This window comes from Rhodamnia argentea, chromosome 3 (assembly GCF_020921035.1).
Source record: "Rhodamnia argentea isolate NSW1041297 chromosome 3, ASM2092103v1, whole genome shotgun sequence".
In the NCBI taxonomy this organism is placed as follows: domain Eukaryota; kingdom Viridiplantae; phylum Streptophyta; class Magnoliopsida; order Myrtales; family Myrtaceae; genus Rhodamnia; species Rhodamnia argentea.
This window is the reverse complement of record NC_063152.1, coordinates 24,470,001-24,487,779: the sequence shown is the minus strand read 5'-3', so window position 1 is coordinate 24,487,779 and position 17,779 is coordinate 24,470,001. Positions and strand designations below refer to the sequence as shown.

Sequence of the window (17,779 nt, the reverse complement as noted above, 5' to 3'; positions counted from 1 at the left end):
TAAAATAGTTTGACCTAATTCGGTATCTTTTTCATATTCACTAAAAACACTACTAATATTAACACACTCTATTAAAAATAAATGCGTTGTAGGATAATAAATACCAGATAAAGTCTTAGTAGCATCATTAAAAATTTTCAAAATATCTAAAATTTTCTTGCAAACGTCCCAATGTTGAGGAAGTAAAGTAATTTCAGGAATATTTTGTGAAATAAACATACATAATAAATCTTTATATTCAAAAGTTTGCCGAAGCAACTCGTACGTAGAATTCCAACGAGGCGGAATATCTTTTGGAAATCTTCTTGGCCTTCTCCCATTTTGTTTACAAAATTTTCCCCATGATTTCATACATTGGGGACGACTCCATAAAAATTTAATTGCACTTTTTATTGGGGCGAGAGAAGTGTCAAGAGTTCGTAAACCATTTTGTACACATAAATTTAAAACATGACAAGCACATCTAATGTGAAAAAATTGTCCGCCAAAAGTGGGTTTGCAAATATTTTCTAATTCGGGAATAGAAGCGGTATTTGCGGCGGCATTATCAAAACCAATTGAAAATACTTTATTTATTAAATTATATTCTTCTAAAACTTGCCTAATTATTCTATAAATATTATGAACCGAATGGCTTTCATCAAAAACTCGGAATGCAATAAGTCTTTTTTGAATCATCCAATTGTCATCTATCCAATGACACGTGACACCCATATAAGAATGAATTTGCCAAGGATCACTCCAAATATCGCTACCTATATGCACACGTCCATTGAATTCCGCAAAAAATTTTCCTAAAGATTTTTTTTCCTTTTTATAAAGATGAAAAACTTCGCGTTTAAGAGTATTTTTTGGAATAGTTGGCGCTATGAGAACCAACGCAGTATTTATCAAATATTTCATATTAAAATTTTCACCGAGTATTAAACGGAGCATGATCAAGGGCAAAATATTCACCTAATGTTTGTTTATAAAGTGCTTCGATGAAACGAAATAAAAGATGAGGCTTAGAAGTGGCGTACCCGGAAATTTGTTGTTGCGTATTGTCGATCCCCGCTTGCGTTGGATGTTTTTTCGTCAAATGCCGACGGAATGTTCCGTAGCCGTCTCCTTTCGTGAATTTATATGTTTGCGAACAATATTTACATTTTACATTATACTTACTTTCGACTTCATCACGTACCTTGTCGAAGTGTAGCCACAAGTCCGATGTATTATCTCGGCCCTTCCGTTCCGGCTCATTTGCCGTTGACGTTTCTTCGACACCGGTGGGAGGATGAAGACTTTCTTGTGTTGGGATGTGCTCGACGTTCGGAATCGGGACATAGTTGATATTATCGTCGTCGTCTTCCCAACTTGCATACTCACGAGGATCGTATTCATGAATGGGATACTCGGAATCTCCCATAGCCATCTTGCCCTTGTCGGCATTTCTGCTTCCACTTGCCATTTTTGAGAGAATTGATCGGAAATCCGATTGAGAGAATTGAGTCGGGATTGAGAGAATTGGGAGAATTTGAGCGATTTGAGAGGATTTCGGAGAGAATTCGAGAGATTGTTCGAAGAATTTGTGACAAAAATGAAAGGGGAAGCATATGCATTTATAGGCAATAATCATTTTTAATTTTTTTTTTTTAAATGTAAAGCAACGGCCAATTTGGCCGTTGCACGTTGGCAACGGCCCAAAGGAGGGGGAGGAGGGGGGGGCCCGGGCCCACTTTTTTTTTTTTTGGGCGGTTCGGAACCGTGGGCCCGGTCAACGGGCCGGTTCCGAGCCGGTCAACGGGCCTGTTCCGGGCCGGTTCCGGGCCCACGGGCCCAAATGGCCCCCTCTACCTATAAATACATGTCCTTTTGACTTTTCCGAGTATCTTATGAAGATGCTTTTCTTGCCTTTAGGACCCAATTTCCCATACCTATAGGACGATTCATGAGTATAGGTTGTACAACCTCAAGGTTTCAAGAAACTCAAGTCGGGTTTTGACTCATCCATAATTCGTACAGAGTGGAAGTAACTAATTTAGAAGATACTCGGTTAAGTATATAAGCAAATGTTAACAAAGCATCACCCCAAAAAGTGATTGGCGGATTAGCCTACGCCATCTTAGATCTAACCATTTTCAATAGAATTCTAGCTCTTCTCTCTACAACACTATTTTGTTGAGGAGTGTAGGGAATAGACAATCGTTTTTCTATTCCTTTTTCCTCACACAAATTTCTAAACGGATCAGATAGATATTCTCGACCACGATCAGATCTCAATACTTTTATTTTCTTATCCAATTGATTTTTCACTAAGGTCATAAACTTTTTAAAGCAACCCCATGCATAGCTTTCACATTGATTGGACCACATATGTCAGAATGGATTAATTGCAACGAAAACTCAACTCTAATCCATTTTCCTAATGGTTTTTGTGTCGTTTTTCTCACTAGCCAATGCTCACATATAGGCAAATTGAATTTTTCAATATTGCCTAATAGGCTTTCTTTGGTTAATCTATTCATTCGTTGGTGGCCAATATGATCGAGTCTAGCATACCACACATTCACATCATTATCATTTGATTCGGAAGATGTAAATAGAGAATAACCGATATTAACACCACTGTCATTAACATCTAAAACGATAAAACCATCTAGAAAATAACTAGAACCATATAGATTTGTTCCCAAAAATAAATCAATACCATTATTATGGAAATTCAAATTAACACCATGTTTAACCAACACCAACACTAAAACTAAATTCCGACGAATTTCTGGGGTGCATAGCACATCATGCGGGAATAAGGTGCAACCACCGCGCATACTCAATTGGCGGGTGCCTATGCTTTTCACCTCCGCTCCGGAGTTGTTTCCCACATATATCCATTTTGCTCCATGTGGAACTCGTCGGCTTAGCATAGTAATTAATAATTGAATGTAATCCTTTTCAAGGAAAAACAACCGGAAATTATATCATTTTTTGCATTGGGATCACAACATGTACTTGAAATTGAGAATGCTTTGGGAGCGAGAGCATATATAAGTTGAAATGCAACGCAATATAAGATCTGTGATAAGAAAGACGATGTGAACAATTCATGTAATTACGGAAAACTCATAACATCATACAAAAAAGATCAGTCCTTATACAATCCTTAATCTAGATACACAAAAAATCGAATCTATCGACCATTAACTTGTTCCCATGTTCTCTTCCTCCATGAAGATGGACCCCCGAAGAGTGACTCTAATACCATGTTGATGCGTTATAATGACCCAACGCAAACTTGGTCAGGATCATGACCAAGATCATCCCCTGCTCACGAAGATCTAGGACGACGCGAAGGAGACGATCCAAGAGTGCCTGTCGGAGCACATAAGCTTCATCACTGGGGAGGCCAACAACCAGTGCCAGTGCAAGCAGCGAAGACCATCATGGCTAAGGACGTCCTTTGGGCCAGGAGCAAGCTCGGCTTCAACGAATACGCTGAGCCCCTAACTATCTACCTCCACCGCTACCGCGAGGTGGAAGATGACGGCGGGTCCATGAGGGCCAAGCCCTTCATGAAAACGGTGATCGACTACGGCAATTTGGGCGTTACCGCTGCTGGCCAGCCCGGCTGGCAAAACTCATCCCCAAAAGTTAGCTTGCCAAGAGAGGAACCCAACCAAGCCGCAGAGTATTTTCTCAGTTGCCTATGTAGGAGTTTGCCCGCATCGGTTCTCTTTCGCCCTCCCACCATCCGGATGCCTTGTGCAAGGTTGAAACACCCCCAGAGACGAGGAAGGGTGTATTAAGCAGCGAACTTCTTCGGAGAATTGAAAATAATCTCTGGTAAATCGCTGATCCAACGCCTGGCTGCAAGTTCGGACCATGTGAGACATGATCATTGGATGCAAGTCAAAAAGTGATTTGCGTGGAAGGGAAACACGATCCATGGTTCTGCCTTTCATCTGGCATCACCAGGTTTTATATCGAAGGAGCAACTTCTCCGCATAGACAGAGACTATCAAGTGGCTAGGGCATCGAAGGCCAACTGATGAAAGGCTGCATATAAATATGCAAGTATTTGGTCATGTTCATTATTGCCGTGGATAGACTTGCACAACCTACTGTAAATAGTACATACATTTCCATTGTCAGAGGTATTATCAATGGCAGGTTTTTTATGTTTTTTTAGGATTGCTTTCCTCTAGATGAGAGGCCGCATGCATTCCTTAGGTTATTACTTAACTATTTGAGGAACTTGAAATATGGACGGTTTAGATTCTTAACGATTTTGATCGATAAAATGGTCGACGGCAATTTCACGATATCAAAGATGGCTATTTAATATATCCGATATGAGCTGACAGCAAGACATACAATCGAAAAATATAAATCGTTATATATTAAACTTATAACTCCTTCCTTTTGCGATGGACTTATAATATATCAGAAAGAGTTTCGAAAATGATCACACCCATAAGTCGTATCCACCGGTATATGATTTCATAAGAGAATAAATACGTGTATAGTATAGGAGCAAGCAAAGGAAAAGATGTAGAGAAACGAACGTGTCATAGTGGGAAATTTGCCCACTAGGGAAAATTATCAGGCTAGAGCGTTTTGTTGACTTGGTATGTACTCCGCAGTTGACATTACCCATTTAAAAAAAAAAAAAGATAATGGCTTTATTTGCAAAGGAAAATCAAGTGCAAAAATGGTTGTATTTGATATACCATAATTGGGAAAACAATACCAAAAAAGTACCTGATCAATTTTTAGCAAGAAATCACTGATGTGGACACCGGTCATCCTACGTGACGCAGTTTTTGCTGACGTGGACATTTTTAAATTATTTTTCTTTAAAAACTACATTTTTATTTTTTTTAAAAATAGTTTTTCAATTTTTTCCACTTACGCCGGCGAGGGTCACTAGCAATTCCCTCTAGCCACTAGGTGATGATTGGCGTCCATGTCGGTAATATTCGGCAAAAATTGACCGGATGGATTGAATTGATATTAATGCAAAAAAGTTTAAAACTAAATTGATCCAATTTAAAGGTTTAAGACTGAATTAGTACCAATGCAATATATTTATAACTTTTTTGATACTTTTCCCACCATAATTGTTTTTCTCGTTTTCTATTTTGTATTTGAACGTTTCTTTGGCCATATTACCCTTGTTTAGGATATGATGCATTTGAACTGGACCTACTTCAAAAAAATTCTCTTGTAACCTATTTGCCCAAAGGGAAATGCTTTCCGACAATACCTGTCAAGGGCGATGGAATCTCAATCGTAGATCTATACACTATAATCGCATGTTTTGTAGGAAGTACTCATTGATTGAGAGATCGTGTAGTCAGAAATAGCTTACGATATTTGGGCTAATACGAATTTAAATTATTTGGTGAAACCTCGTTATGAATCATATGTCAAACAAAATAAACATAACTTGCCAGTCTACACATAAATATCGAACCTGCGTCACTCTAAGAGAGAGAGAGAGACTCAGGATTGTGCTGGATATTTTATTATACTCCTGATTAAATTTTATTGTACTTTCTAGGGTAAAGAAAGGATTATATTAAGAGAAAACGTCATTCCCCACCAGTTGGAGACATGCCTCCAATATAATCTTCAAGCAAACTACTGAGAAAATTATTTAAAAATAGTATTAAATTTGTTACATTTGTACCTACTCGGTCATGGACTTTTCAATTGGTCAATTTAGAACTAAATATTTTGATAATTTGCCAATTTCAATCTTTTTAGCCAAACTCGCTAACGTGGACGACGGCAGTGTCACATAAGGCGGACAGCGCCGAAATAACTTTCTGAATATTGTCTTATAACTTTTTTCTCCCCTTTTTTCTATATTTGTTTTTCTTTTCTTTTTTTTCTACGAAGTCCGGCCACCCTCCCCAGGCACTATTACACACTTCCATTTGGACAAAGCTTCAAACCAACGTAACCTTGATCTTTGCTTCAATCCGACAGCACCGAGGGCATCAGCGCATCCTTCATCCTCCCCATACATAGAACATTTTCCATCTTCACTTCTTGGAAATCTTTCATCCACCTCCTGCCATCTTCCAGAATAGGATTTAATAGGTAACGTAGACATCTTCGGTCGGTCGGTTCTCCACATCTTCTTGCACGCTCCAACACTCCGATGTGGATGCAATTCGGCACTTGAACTTCATCATACGATTTCTTAAGCAAAGCGTAGCTTTAGCTGTAGCAGATATCACGGAAATTCTTGAGCTTTTGAGATCCATCTAATTACACTGAATGTCGTATTCTACTCGCTTCAGGACGCTGATTTTAACCATATTATTAGCTTTAATCCTTAACTTAGAATAGGGTTTTGAACGGTAGAGGAGATGTTGAAACTTCAGACTTTCTTCCAATTGCTGAATTATATAGCGCTAAATCGAACTAGTCTCCTTCAGATGATACATTTCCTGCCTTACATACAATTATACCAATCAGAAAATTCGTAATATCTACTTAGAGGAGCGTTGTCATTTCCAAATTCTTAAAATACTATTCGATTTTATTCGACATTAGCTGTTAAGTTTCTCTATGACACTAATAATAAGGTCGACCCGAGGAAATGGGTTGCCCCACCCCTTTATCCTCTCAAAAATCCGCTGATTCTGTCCAGCTCTTAATATCCCAAAATGGTGAATACAGTTAGGGGATCTAAATTGAATAGTAATGAGAGAATATGAATATTTAGCGGAAAAAAGATGGATGGATGTAGTAAGTGACCCAAAATTTTGAAAAGGAAAATGAATCGGTACCAAAATTACCATGTAGGCAGCAGCAGAGGCCGCCGTCCTGTCGATTCAGGATACATGGCTTTTTCGCCTTCTCTTTTGCTTCTTTTGCTTCTTGTATTCGTCGTATAAACTGAGCGCCCTTCTTGTATGATCCAACTCACTCCTCAATCTCTCATTCTCTTTCACGCCACGCAGAAGCGTATAATGTTCCGATAGCTTCTTTTTCACCTCATCTTCATCGAGTGAACCTGCTTTCTCCAGAACTCGGTCGACACTGGATGCCGTCACTCCTTCACTGGCACGTTTCCTCTTGTTGCTCGACTTCGCGGCGTTGCTCTTCAGACTGAAGGATTCCCGTTCAAGTGATAAGTCCCGAAAAGCTTGCTGAGGAGTGAGCGTGGAGAGATAAGCTTGGGTAGGAGCAGCACTCATGTTAGAGATGCCCGAAGCCAGAGTTGAAATTGTTGGATGATAATGTTTTGTTAGAAGGTTGAGCTCCCAAAGCACGGAAGCTAAAGCACCACTTTGATTAGGGTCCGAGGCATAAGGTTGATATTTCTGCAGAACAGTAATTGCTATTAGAGAGATTGTTCGTAATTTACTCAGCAATCCAAAGGGGAAAAATGAAACTAATGATGTGAGATATGAGAGAATCATGCAAGAAACTGTCCTCTATTGAGCAGAGCATAAACAAAGGGTAAAATGTAAACGAGTGCACTCTAGTCATGTGGATGGCGAAACATCACTATGCCTGGGAGGCTGGGAGCATGTGAGATAAGCTCACGCAGTGCTCATCAGAAAGACAGCCGACATAGCTTCGCAATATACATTTGCAATGACAACTAAAAACATGGAACTAAAAAGCAACAACAAATTTAATTGAGCAACCACATCTTGTACAAGAACACTAATTAAAGTTCCAGATTTCTTTTTATTCTCCGGCGGACTCTGGTCGATAGGCAAAGCAAAAACCATTACAATCTAAACCAAAAAAATGGAGGTAAAGGCTCCAAAAACAGCTACATCTGTATTAAGGCGGCAAGCTACAACATTCTCCAGGGGCACTGCGCTTGGAACTAATGGTGAAACTTAATGTTACTCTGGTACAAGACATGAGGAAAAAACTCAATCATAATGAGTAGACATTTCCTGATTTCGGGACTGCACATATACATGCATGAGTATGTTCATCTTGATTTTAACATATCATGCATCAATTATGGGTTTTGAATGGTAGTAAATCGCTTACCGCAACAGAACCTGATACTGAGCCACCTCCAGGATCATTTTCCAACAAAACCCGACATTTTACATTCTTTAAGAGAAGATGCTTTAAAGTGACCAAGGCTGCAAGTAAGGGCAAACAAGTAACCAATTTAAATGATAATCATAGTGTCAACAGAAAATAAATAACTGGCATTGCATAAACCAAGAAGGGTACCGGCCATGGACTCTGCAGACTCAAAGCATAATGAGAACGTGGCCAAACGCTTTATGAATGCTGCAGCCTTCTGCATGTCGTGTTGCCTATCGTTGCACAACATCATCTTTAGAGCTTCAGCTAGCACCTCACCCTGATCTCTGCTTTAGACATCAGACATCAATGAATAAACAGTACAAAGGGAGAAAGATGCTATCGCCATTCTGGTGTTCATGATAAAAAAGTCGCTATTGCTTTCATGCGTTTCTATTGCTGAATATCTAGGACTGTGGTTAAAAAGAAAGTCATTTGAACAAAAGTGCATGGGCAGATGAGTCCAGAAAACGAATTTGACAGCAATTACATGATCTCTGCTTCAGACATCAGACATTAATCACAGTAAAAACTCTGTTGGTCATGATAAAAAGATCGTTATTTTTTTCTCCGAACAAAGTCATCTGCATCTACAACTGTGGTTTATCATAAAATCGGGTAACTGACGGTGCATGAGCAAATGTGTTCAGAAACAAACTTGAGAGCAAGGTACCGAGCACTCAACATAGAAGTGCTAACCTTCCAGGCCTGTATTCAAGTATGAGGTTGTATAGCTGAACAAAAAAATCTTGCAAATCAACATTCAAAGCATCAAGATTGTTCCTCATCACTTTGAAAGCAATGATGCAACAGCGAAGTCTTTCCGAGACGGTCAGGCATTTTCCAGAACTGTCCGTTTTTCCACCAGAACATGCAAGCTTTTTAAGGTAATCCATGAGATCTCCCATATAATCCAAGTCCATCAGGTGAGAAAATTTTGCTAGACCATCCAAACATGGTCCAAGGAGTGGGTGAGCCTCAGTCACATGAGTTGTACCAGTGTCTCCACTAGGTCTGCGAAACAAACAAAAAGAATGAAGTGATATTCCGTTGGATATCATCCACGATGATAATTTCGAAGTCAACTTTAAGCAAATATTTTAGGTTGATTAAAGAGAAAAATTAAACCGACAAAGCAAATGGACAGCATAACTCATAATTGAGAACCATAGCTTAGATTCGTCCTATGAATTTTCTCATGTCAATCTGAAGAACTGACCTATACTGAAACCCCAGTTTCAGAGTCTGATAAAACATTTGCTTACTACGCACCAAGACCAATATACTCTTTCACGTTTGAATATTCCTCTATAGTGTCACAAATATACAAATTATTTGACGCATGAAATCACCTGGGCACAATTGACTGCATAGTGTGCTTCAGAACACGAAAATATATCTCAAATACGGCAGAAAGTGTCTCTGACTGCATCCTTCGACGCTCCATAATATCTGGAGCGAAACTAGCTGCTTTATAATCAGCAGCGACCTGTTTACAGCACCAAGCACCTCAACTGTATGATAATGTAAGCAGAAAATCAGAGAAAGTAGTCAATTGTCATCGCATAAGAAGGCCTACCTCATCCCTCATTTTTGACATCATTTCTTGCCTAGATTTCTTTCTATCGGTCGGTTGTAGATGGCTTGATTCCTCCGATCGGTTTCCTTTCTTATATTTCTTATTTCTAACTTTTTTATCCTTGTCTGGTGCTTCAGATCTACCAAGGTCCTCGTCAAATGACAGAGACATAAGTACCTGAAAAAGCATCTCGATAGTTATAACAGAGAGGAGGGGTAACAAAGTAATTTAAAAGCGAAAGCTAAAAATAGTGGCCTATTGAACATACTTGAATAGAGTCGGGATGCATCTGACAATTATGAGCTTTCACATAATTTGCAATCAAACGAACAGCCGCTCCAGTAACTTCACCGCCGTGTTTACCCTCATTTGTAAAAAGTGACTTAATCGTGTCACAACAAAGTTTCCTGATGATATACCATACTCATCTTTTATTCAAGAGAAGAGTAGCGTGGACAAGGGAAGAAACAAATACATGCCAAGGTATGTTCAAGGAATATGACCAAAGAAGTTCTATGTCCGTACCAAAAAGAAAAAAGGAACGTTACATAGAATGTTATCCAGAATTCAGACTTTAACATAAAAAGGATTGCGCTTACAATGCATGCATCACTTCATACCACAGCACATGCTCACAGATTTACATAGCCACAAGCAGAAGTCTAGCATGTCTAAATGACTGCTAGGCAATGCTTCATTTCTTTCCCTTTTTGTGGGTAGGGAACTTAAATCAAAAGCAAGCAACTTAAATTTATAGAAAAAACTACAGTTGGTGATCTTATGAGTTCATCGATCACAGAAGCCCACAAGCCATTCATAAAACGAGAATAGAAGTCAGTACCTAAATGACCACATCAGCAAAAGATTAACTCTTCAAAATTCTCAATTGTTCAACATTTCCCCCCCAGCTTGTCCACCAAAAGTTATTTCCATTGCAAACTGGATAGCTGAATAGCTTCTTAACATAAGAAGTATAACAAGAAGTGAAAAAGACATGGCTAAACCTTATGACTTCATCAGAGGAACTTATGTTTCTGACAACAACTTCAACCAAGCTCTCGCGATAATTGAAATGAGGAACAACATCTAGCAAAGTACAGATGCAGCGAACAACCGCATGTTGATACAAGGAGACCTTTTCTAAAACCATCAACTTCTGCAGGTAGGCCTGTTAAATAAAATTTGAATTAGCTTAGAGCAAATAAAATTGGATCAAACCAAACTCAAGATCAACCTCATCTCACTACTACCCAAAAAGCACTCATGCACAAAAGCAATAAGGTAAAATGCTTATCCTATGGGATTGTCCATAAGCTCAACAATGATGGACATTACACTGGCTTTAACCGGAATGTGTTAACCAAGATTTGCAGTGATTTTATGTCCTGTTTCTGATGATAGCATTTCATCAACAATCACAAGAAGATCAAGTAAAACCTTGTATGCGGACAGAAGCGTCGATTCATAATACCGCATCTTCTTGACGTCCTTTGAAACTTTCATCTCGAGCTCCTTCTCAGTAGGAAGTCTAATGCGGTAACTATCATATCACAACAGAGGAAAACATCAAGACAGATCCGAGGGAACATATGGACAGTAGATGTACTGTGAACATCACATCTAAATAAACTATGCCACATACCCAGGAATGATGTCTTTGAACACAGACAACAATGATAGAAGCCCAAGTTTAACAATAGCATGATTGCCATCATTGCACATCTGCAGCATTTCTTTTAGAAGTTTAATATTAGACTCCGGATCAGCAAGCAGAGCAATTCCCAGTTCTGCAAGTTTACACTTCTTAGTTTCAAATGACTCTTCTGCAGTGACATCCTCTTTCAACTCAGCCTAAAGAAAACATGACATTGTGTAAAGATGAGAAGATATGTATTGACGTTAAAGTACTGTACATAGGTTACAAGAACAGTACTATGATATTAGCAAACTTGTGCTAAACATGCAGGCATAGTATCAGGTCCAAATCTTCATTGCATCTAAACCAACAAATCAGCATAAGCAAGCTAAAGTGATCCCACAATACATGCACAAGTTTTACGCAATAAGAAGCAAAACGTTGAGAAGAGAGGTAGAGGGACTTCCAATGAGATGCTACACGACTAAAAAGTACAATGGGATCTCCAGGGCATGCTGCCCCTCACCAACAACCAAAACATAATCAGAAACAAAAGAAAAGGGGGACAAAGGAATACATTGCTTATCCTTCCATCATTTTTGCAAGTGTTCAATTTCCAGCCCCTTAAGAAGTATAGGGGCAAGATTAGACGAAAGCATAGTTCGAGAAGACAAGAAGCAAAGACCAAAAAGATGGAGTTTATCAGGGGTAGACGAAGTGATGCGATACCAAAACAGCTCTTTGGGGGTTGTCTTTCACTTCATCTTGAGGCAGCTCTTTCGTCTGCTTCTTAGCTTCTTTCTTGCTTTTCTTTAGCTTAGCTCGCCTTTCGGCTTTAGTGAGCTTCACCAGACCCTTATCTGTCTCGTTTGTGCGTTCTTCTCCTTCACCTTCACCTTCAGATGGTTTCGATGTGTTTAACACTGCATTTTTCCAATAGACAAAAAGGGCATGAAAGTTAGCACAAGTCCATATCGAGCCGAGAGTGTAATTATGTTTCTATAAGCAAGAAGGTGCAAATACAAGTGCGATAGTAGAGTTGGCCGTCCAAGGTCTTGACAGGCAGAGTATCCACATGACCCACTCGAATCCCGGGTTGCTCCTCCTCCTCCTCCTCGTCTTTCTGCAAGGCCTTCTTCTTCTTCAACCTCTTCTCATAAAGAGCTTCGAGAGCATCTTCTTTCAGGTCAGCCACTCGCGTCACATGCCTTGCGTAGCGCACATATACAAAGTGTTTCGGGGTTATTCAAAAAACGCACCCACCCACTGTTTCTACGAATTTTTACAGGAGAATTTCCAAATGGACTCATCGGGTACCGCCTTCCTTTTTTTAAAATTGGATCAAGATCGATTCAAAAAAGTAAAGAAGGGAGGAAATTACTCACTTGGTGATCGAATGGGTATCCAGACGGGACACAAAGCCGGCGTAGTCGAGGTTGTCGTTGACGAACTGCAAGTCCTCATCGGAGACTTGGATTTCCTCCTCCGACACCTCCGGCGGAAGGTCCGGCGGCAGTATTATCCTCTGCTTTCCCATATCCAACCAAAACCAACCGAGGACCCGACAGCGAATCCGGCGTAGGGTTTAAGGGATGGTTCGACCCAGCAAGCCTTAAACCCTCTTTGTCATTCGGGGATTCGACGCTCTGCAAATGGAAGAAGACGAAAAACGCCCAGTTTGATGGATCGAATTGCGATGTTCGAACATCTGGGCCTTGAATCTAGCCACTGCCAATCGCCAACGGTGACAAACTGGCGTACAGAGCGGGCTTTTCGGCCCAAACCTTTTACAAATTTACTTAATTCTACCCACCGTTCTTGTTCACGTGGAATAGAGAACGAGCCCATATTCCCCGTAAAACCGGACCGATCCCTCGGGAACCGCTCAGAATCAGCCTATTCGATCTAGTCCGATTCGGATCCTGGGTTAAGATCGGGGTCAATGCGACCCCCTAGTAAAATTGCATCGTCTATCTGCTCAAACAACTCGACATGACTTAGAGGCTCTTATTGTTTCGCCGAAATTTCTTGTCGTCGGAAAATATATTCCAGAAAATTCGATTCCGTAGATAATTAATCATCTTTTGGTATTTTTCCACACTAAAAACAAGTTGAAAAAAATTGTCTTTATACTATTTGATAATAATTTAATTTCCTAAAGGCATTTGTACGATTAAAAGATAACACGTAACGATCGATAAATTGGAATCCACATTTTCTTTGTTAATTCCAATAAATCCATTGAAAGAATACGAATTACAAAGAAACTATTAAATTGTACTTGTAAATATTATATATGAACATGGGTTTTGGAAGTGTAGAAAAACATGGGCAGTAAGGAAGTATGTTCGGGAAATAGTAGAAATGATTTACGAAAATAAAGTAGATGGATATTATTGAAAAAGAAATAGGAAAAATAGACGTAGAAGGATATATTCGTATCACTCGGACGTGGAATAAGAAACCAAGAAAAATGATTCCCTTTTTGCTAAAAACGGAAGTCGTTTTTCCTATAATTTTGTTGGGTGTTTTTCTCAATCTAAACTTTTTTATGTTCGATCCATGGAAATGATTTATATCGATCGACTAACTTTTCCGTTATCCGAATGCTAACGGATTTATCAATTTATAATCTGGTTTGAGCTAAGGATCCAAATTGCGAGTGCACCTTCTAAGTGAGAATGACAAGATCACATCATCATTAGTTTCTCGTGATAGGGTTCAAAATTCAAAATGATGAAATTCCGACGAGAAGTTGTGCATATGCGTCGTTCTTTAATATCCGTAAAAATGGTGTTCACGTGGCGCCACGTCCGTAAGAAAAGAAAAAGAAAAACTGAAAAGAAAAGGCCAAATAATTATTAAAAAAAAAAACAAGTTGAGAGAAAAACAAAGAACAGCCAAAATTTAAAAAGAAAAAAATAAAATAAAAAAACCAACGAAGAGAAAGACACGACCTTCGGCGACGAGGTGGGGGCGGCTCTCTCTGACTTTGATTTTTTTTCAAGGTGCGCTTTTCGAAAAAAAAATGTGTTTTTCTAGAATTAATTTTTCGAGTTTCACTTGTTTGGTTCTCCTAAAATAACTGATTAACAGAAAATATTTTCCAATCAATGAAATATTCATGCATAAAATTAAAAAAATAAATTCCTAAATTTAAAGATGTGCAAATACTTTCCGGGATTGCAACTCTTGAATTTTTCAATATTTTTCTATATTAATATAGTAATATTTTAAATTTATTTTTTTCTATTTTTTATTTTAATTTCTTCTTTCTCGGTCGATGGCCAACCACAGATGCCAACCTCTAGCAAGGCCTTGAGCTCGGCGCTTGCTTGCCTGGCTAGAGGTTGGCGACTTGAAACTCGCCGACCTTAGGTGAGCTCGTACTCGCCTATGACCGATCACCGTAGCCAGCCATCAACGAAGAAAGAAGGGAAAAAATAAAACAAAAAATATGTAAAAAAATTCAAATAAAAATTGTCCCAGATAAAATCATGAAATTAAAATAATTTTTCAAATGAGATTCAAACACCGAAAAACATTTTCGATCACATATCAAAAAACACAGGAGAAATAACCATCTTTCAAGAAAATGATTTCCCGAAAAGCATTTTTCTTTCAGGAAAATGTTTTTCTTCTAATGCTTGTTTTGCAGAAAATGAACCGGTGAAAGAAAATATTTTCCTAAACACATTCAAAAGTGGGGAAATGATTTCCTTTTTTCGATAAGAGGAAAACATTTTTCCCTCATCTTTACTCTCTCCACTCATTCACATTCTTTTCTTTTTAATTAATTTTTAATTTTTTAATTTTTTAATTTTTTAATTTTTGTTTCTTTTTCTTATTATTCTATATTTTTTTAAAATGAAAAAATTATTTTTTTCATTTTTTTTTTCTATTCTTTCTTCTTTGGCCGATGCCTAGCTATGGGCCGAGAGGTGGAGCTCAAGCCTTGCCGCAGACCGGCGACACCCGAGGCCTTGCCCAATCAACAAGGGCCGAGGCTCCACCTCACCAGCAACAGGCCAAAGAATAAGGATTACGAAAAATAAAAAGAAAAGAACAACAGAAAAAAGTAATCAAAATTTAAAAAGAAAAGATAAAATAAAAATAAATTATTAAAATGAGTGCACCGAGAAAACTCAAATCAAATTTTCTATACCAAACGACGAAAAATATTTTCTAGTTCTTTTTTAGATTTTATCCAAACATCGAAAAGTATCATCATTTTTCTAGAAAATAACTTGTTGGAGGTATTTTTCAGAAATGCCACATTTTTCGCAAAATAAATGGAGACTTAATTTTTTACTTTTTTCTAAGTGTTGCCAAATCGGCATCCGTTATGCGGAATGAAATTAAAAGTACGCCACGCTCAATGTAAGGAGAAAATATTAGGTCCTCCCAAAGGGCCTCGTCACCGTGCACCCCAACCAATGAAGAAGTGACATGTGGAGCAATATATCTCTATGAAACCAGCTGGCTTTTCCAAAAAATATTTTAGTTTTCCTTTCTTATTTGAAAATTTGCTTCCCTTAATAGACCTACTACTTCTGAACGACCCTTTCTCTCTTCTATGTTCCATCACTGTTCATTCGAGTAGCCTGCTACTTGGGAAAAATCCAAAAAAGGGCCCAAGTGCTATTATTTTATCAAATGAGGGTCTAAAGTTGATCTTATTTCAAATAAGAACCTGAAGTGTCCTTATCGTGTCAAAGAAGGGCATGAAGTGACTATTGTTTCAAATAAGAGCCTGAAGTGACTATATTAATCTCAAAAAAGGGGTCCGAGTTACTTTAGTTAAGGGCATTTTGGTCATTTATTATTTTATTTTTGCCATTTCTATTTTCAAGAGATTTAAAAAAAATTAAAACAAAAAAGAAGAAACACACATGAGAGGTAGTCCTCCCGCTTGATTTTTCCCCCTTTTTTTTTACTTTTTATTTTTTATTTTAATTTGATTTAAAAATATATTAAATATATATTTTTACCAAAATACCCCTGATCGATCGGAAAATTTGGCCAATCGGCCGGCTAGTGAGGTAAGGTCTTTATTTGAAATAACCATAGCCATTCGAGCCTTTTTTTTAGACCATTATTACACTTCATGGCTTTATTTAAAACAAAGTTCACTTCAAGTTCTTAATTGAGAAAATGAGGGCGTTTGGGCCTTTTTTTTTAAAAAAAAATTCCCTTGCTACTTTTATGCACCCATTAATGGGGATTTCTCTCTCCTGTTCAAGAAACGCACGTTACCTCTTCCCTCTTCAAAATTTTGGGGCGATTTCTCTCCTATGTTCGGCAAAGCTCGTTGCATTGCTTCTCCGACTTGCTTCAGCACTAGATTGTGGTTTCAAGAGAACGCTTTCTCTCATAGTTTGTTGCCCCGCGCTCGTGGCTACTCCAGCTTTTGTCAAGCAAGCGTTGCCTCGCCGTCGCCATCAAAGTAGAGGCCGAGGGTACGGTGAAGCTAAACGGGGCCACGACCCCAAAAGGGAGTGAGGTAGAGGCTGAGGGGTGGGTGACCACCGTCGATAAGAGCTTCGAGTTCTTGAACTTCATCTGGAGCAAGTATGAGATTGGGTATACGTTCAAGATTGCGCAAGGCCACCACACCATTTCCTCACTAGTTCTCTATTGTGCTTGCATAAACTCGTATGATAATTAACTTGATCACACCCCTCGTATAGCAAAAATGAAAAGGGATTTATCTACGCATGTGTTTGATCTTTTGAAATTGCCTTCAATTTGATATTCTAATATATATGATTGGTGTGGTCATAGCGTTAATAGTATTTGACAATTCCTTGTTTATTGATGATGGGGAATGAGAATGGTAGAACTTGACTGGAATTTGATGTTGTTTCAATTTTGTAAGAATGAAGTGGGGGTGGCTATAAAGAATATTTTCTCGACTGATTTTAGCTTTTCTTTTAGAAAAGAATGATTATATTTCCATGGTTGGTTTTTGTTCTGTCATCCTTTGTAATGTAATGGTCTTGCTGATTGAATATTAAAAGACTCTATGCTAGTAAGACCTTTGCCTGCACGGATCCATAATTCAGAGTGCAGTGCTGACTGAATTGGATAGTAAGTAGCTTTTCCATGGTTGGTCCTCGTTTGGAAAAAGATTTTGAGTTTGCAATAGGAATAGTTTTTGCAAGAGACGAGTGAACCTTTATTAGCCAAAGTTTTTGCAGGCGAATCGGGGAGAGACTCCATAGGACGAAGAATGCAGCACCAGCGATTGAGGGCCCGGCCCAAATAAGGACCAACTTTCTTAAAAGAAAAGCCACTTAATGTCCGATTTGGTTAGCACTGCACTCTGAATTACAGATCCGTGCGGGAAATGGTCTGACTATCATGGACTCTTTTAACCTTCAATCGGCAAGACCATTACATTACAAAGGCTGACAGAATGAAAACTAACCATGGAAATATAACCCTTCTTTTTCAAAAGAAAAGCTAAAACCACTCGAGAAAATGTTCTTTATAGCCACCCCCACTTC

The 17,779-nt window shown here is 38.6% G+C and overlaps 1 protein-coding gene across 3 annotated transcripts; it reads right to left on the bottom strand.

Annotated features, from left to right (window-relative positions):
* Positions 1-6,283: 6,283 nt before the first annotated feature.
* On the bottom strand, positions 6,284-13,048 carry LOC115727748 (nucleolar complex-associated protein 3-like). Of its 3 annotated transcripts, XM_048276402.1 has the most exons (14): positions 12,656-13,046; positions 12,294-12,478; positions 12,000-12,193; positions 11,277-11,485; positions 11,072-11,174; positions 10,639-10,802; positions 9,903-10,041; positions 9,635-9,811; positions 9,408-9,544; positions 8,755-9,069; positions 8,203-8,342; positions 8,011-8,108; positions 6,792-7,319; positions 6,284-6,440 (listed from the first exon to the last, which is right to left on the bottom strand). In XM_048276402.1, exons 1-13 carry the CDS (start codon positions 12,805-12,807, stop codon positions 6,828-6,830), a joined length of 2,505 nt encoding a protein of 834 aa, XP_048132359.1. In that variant the 5' UTR covers positions 12,808-13,046; the 3' UTR covers positions 6,284-6,440; positions 6,792-6,827. The 3 variants fall into 3 exon arrangements, with proteins under 3 accessions (XP_048132359.1, XP_048132360.1, XP_030513877.1); XM_048276403.1 differs by lacking the exon at positions 6,284-6,440 and having other exon boundaries at positions 6,619-7,319; positions 8,203-8,288; positions 12,656-13,048; XM_030658017.2 differs by lacking the exon at positions 6,284-6,440 and having other exon boundaries at positions 6,619-7,319.
* Positions 13,049-17,779: the final 4,731 nt, after the last annotated feature.

Bases quoted from the DNA above. Each gene is read 5' to 3' on its own strand.
- LOC115727748 (XM_048276402.1), bottom strand. From the start codon at position 12,807: ATGGGAAAGCAGAGGATAATACTGCCGCCGGACCTTCCGCCGGAGGTG. The intron at 9,070-9,407 runs GTGATTTCATGC...TTTGTTTCGCAG, and splicing joins ATGCAGTCAATTGTGCCCAG to ACCTAGTGGAGACACTGGTA. The intron at 7,320-8,010 runs GTAAGCGATTTA...ACTGTTCTGCAG, and splicing joins CAGTATCAGGTTCTGTTGCG to AAATATCAACCTTATGCCTC.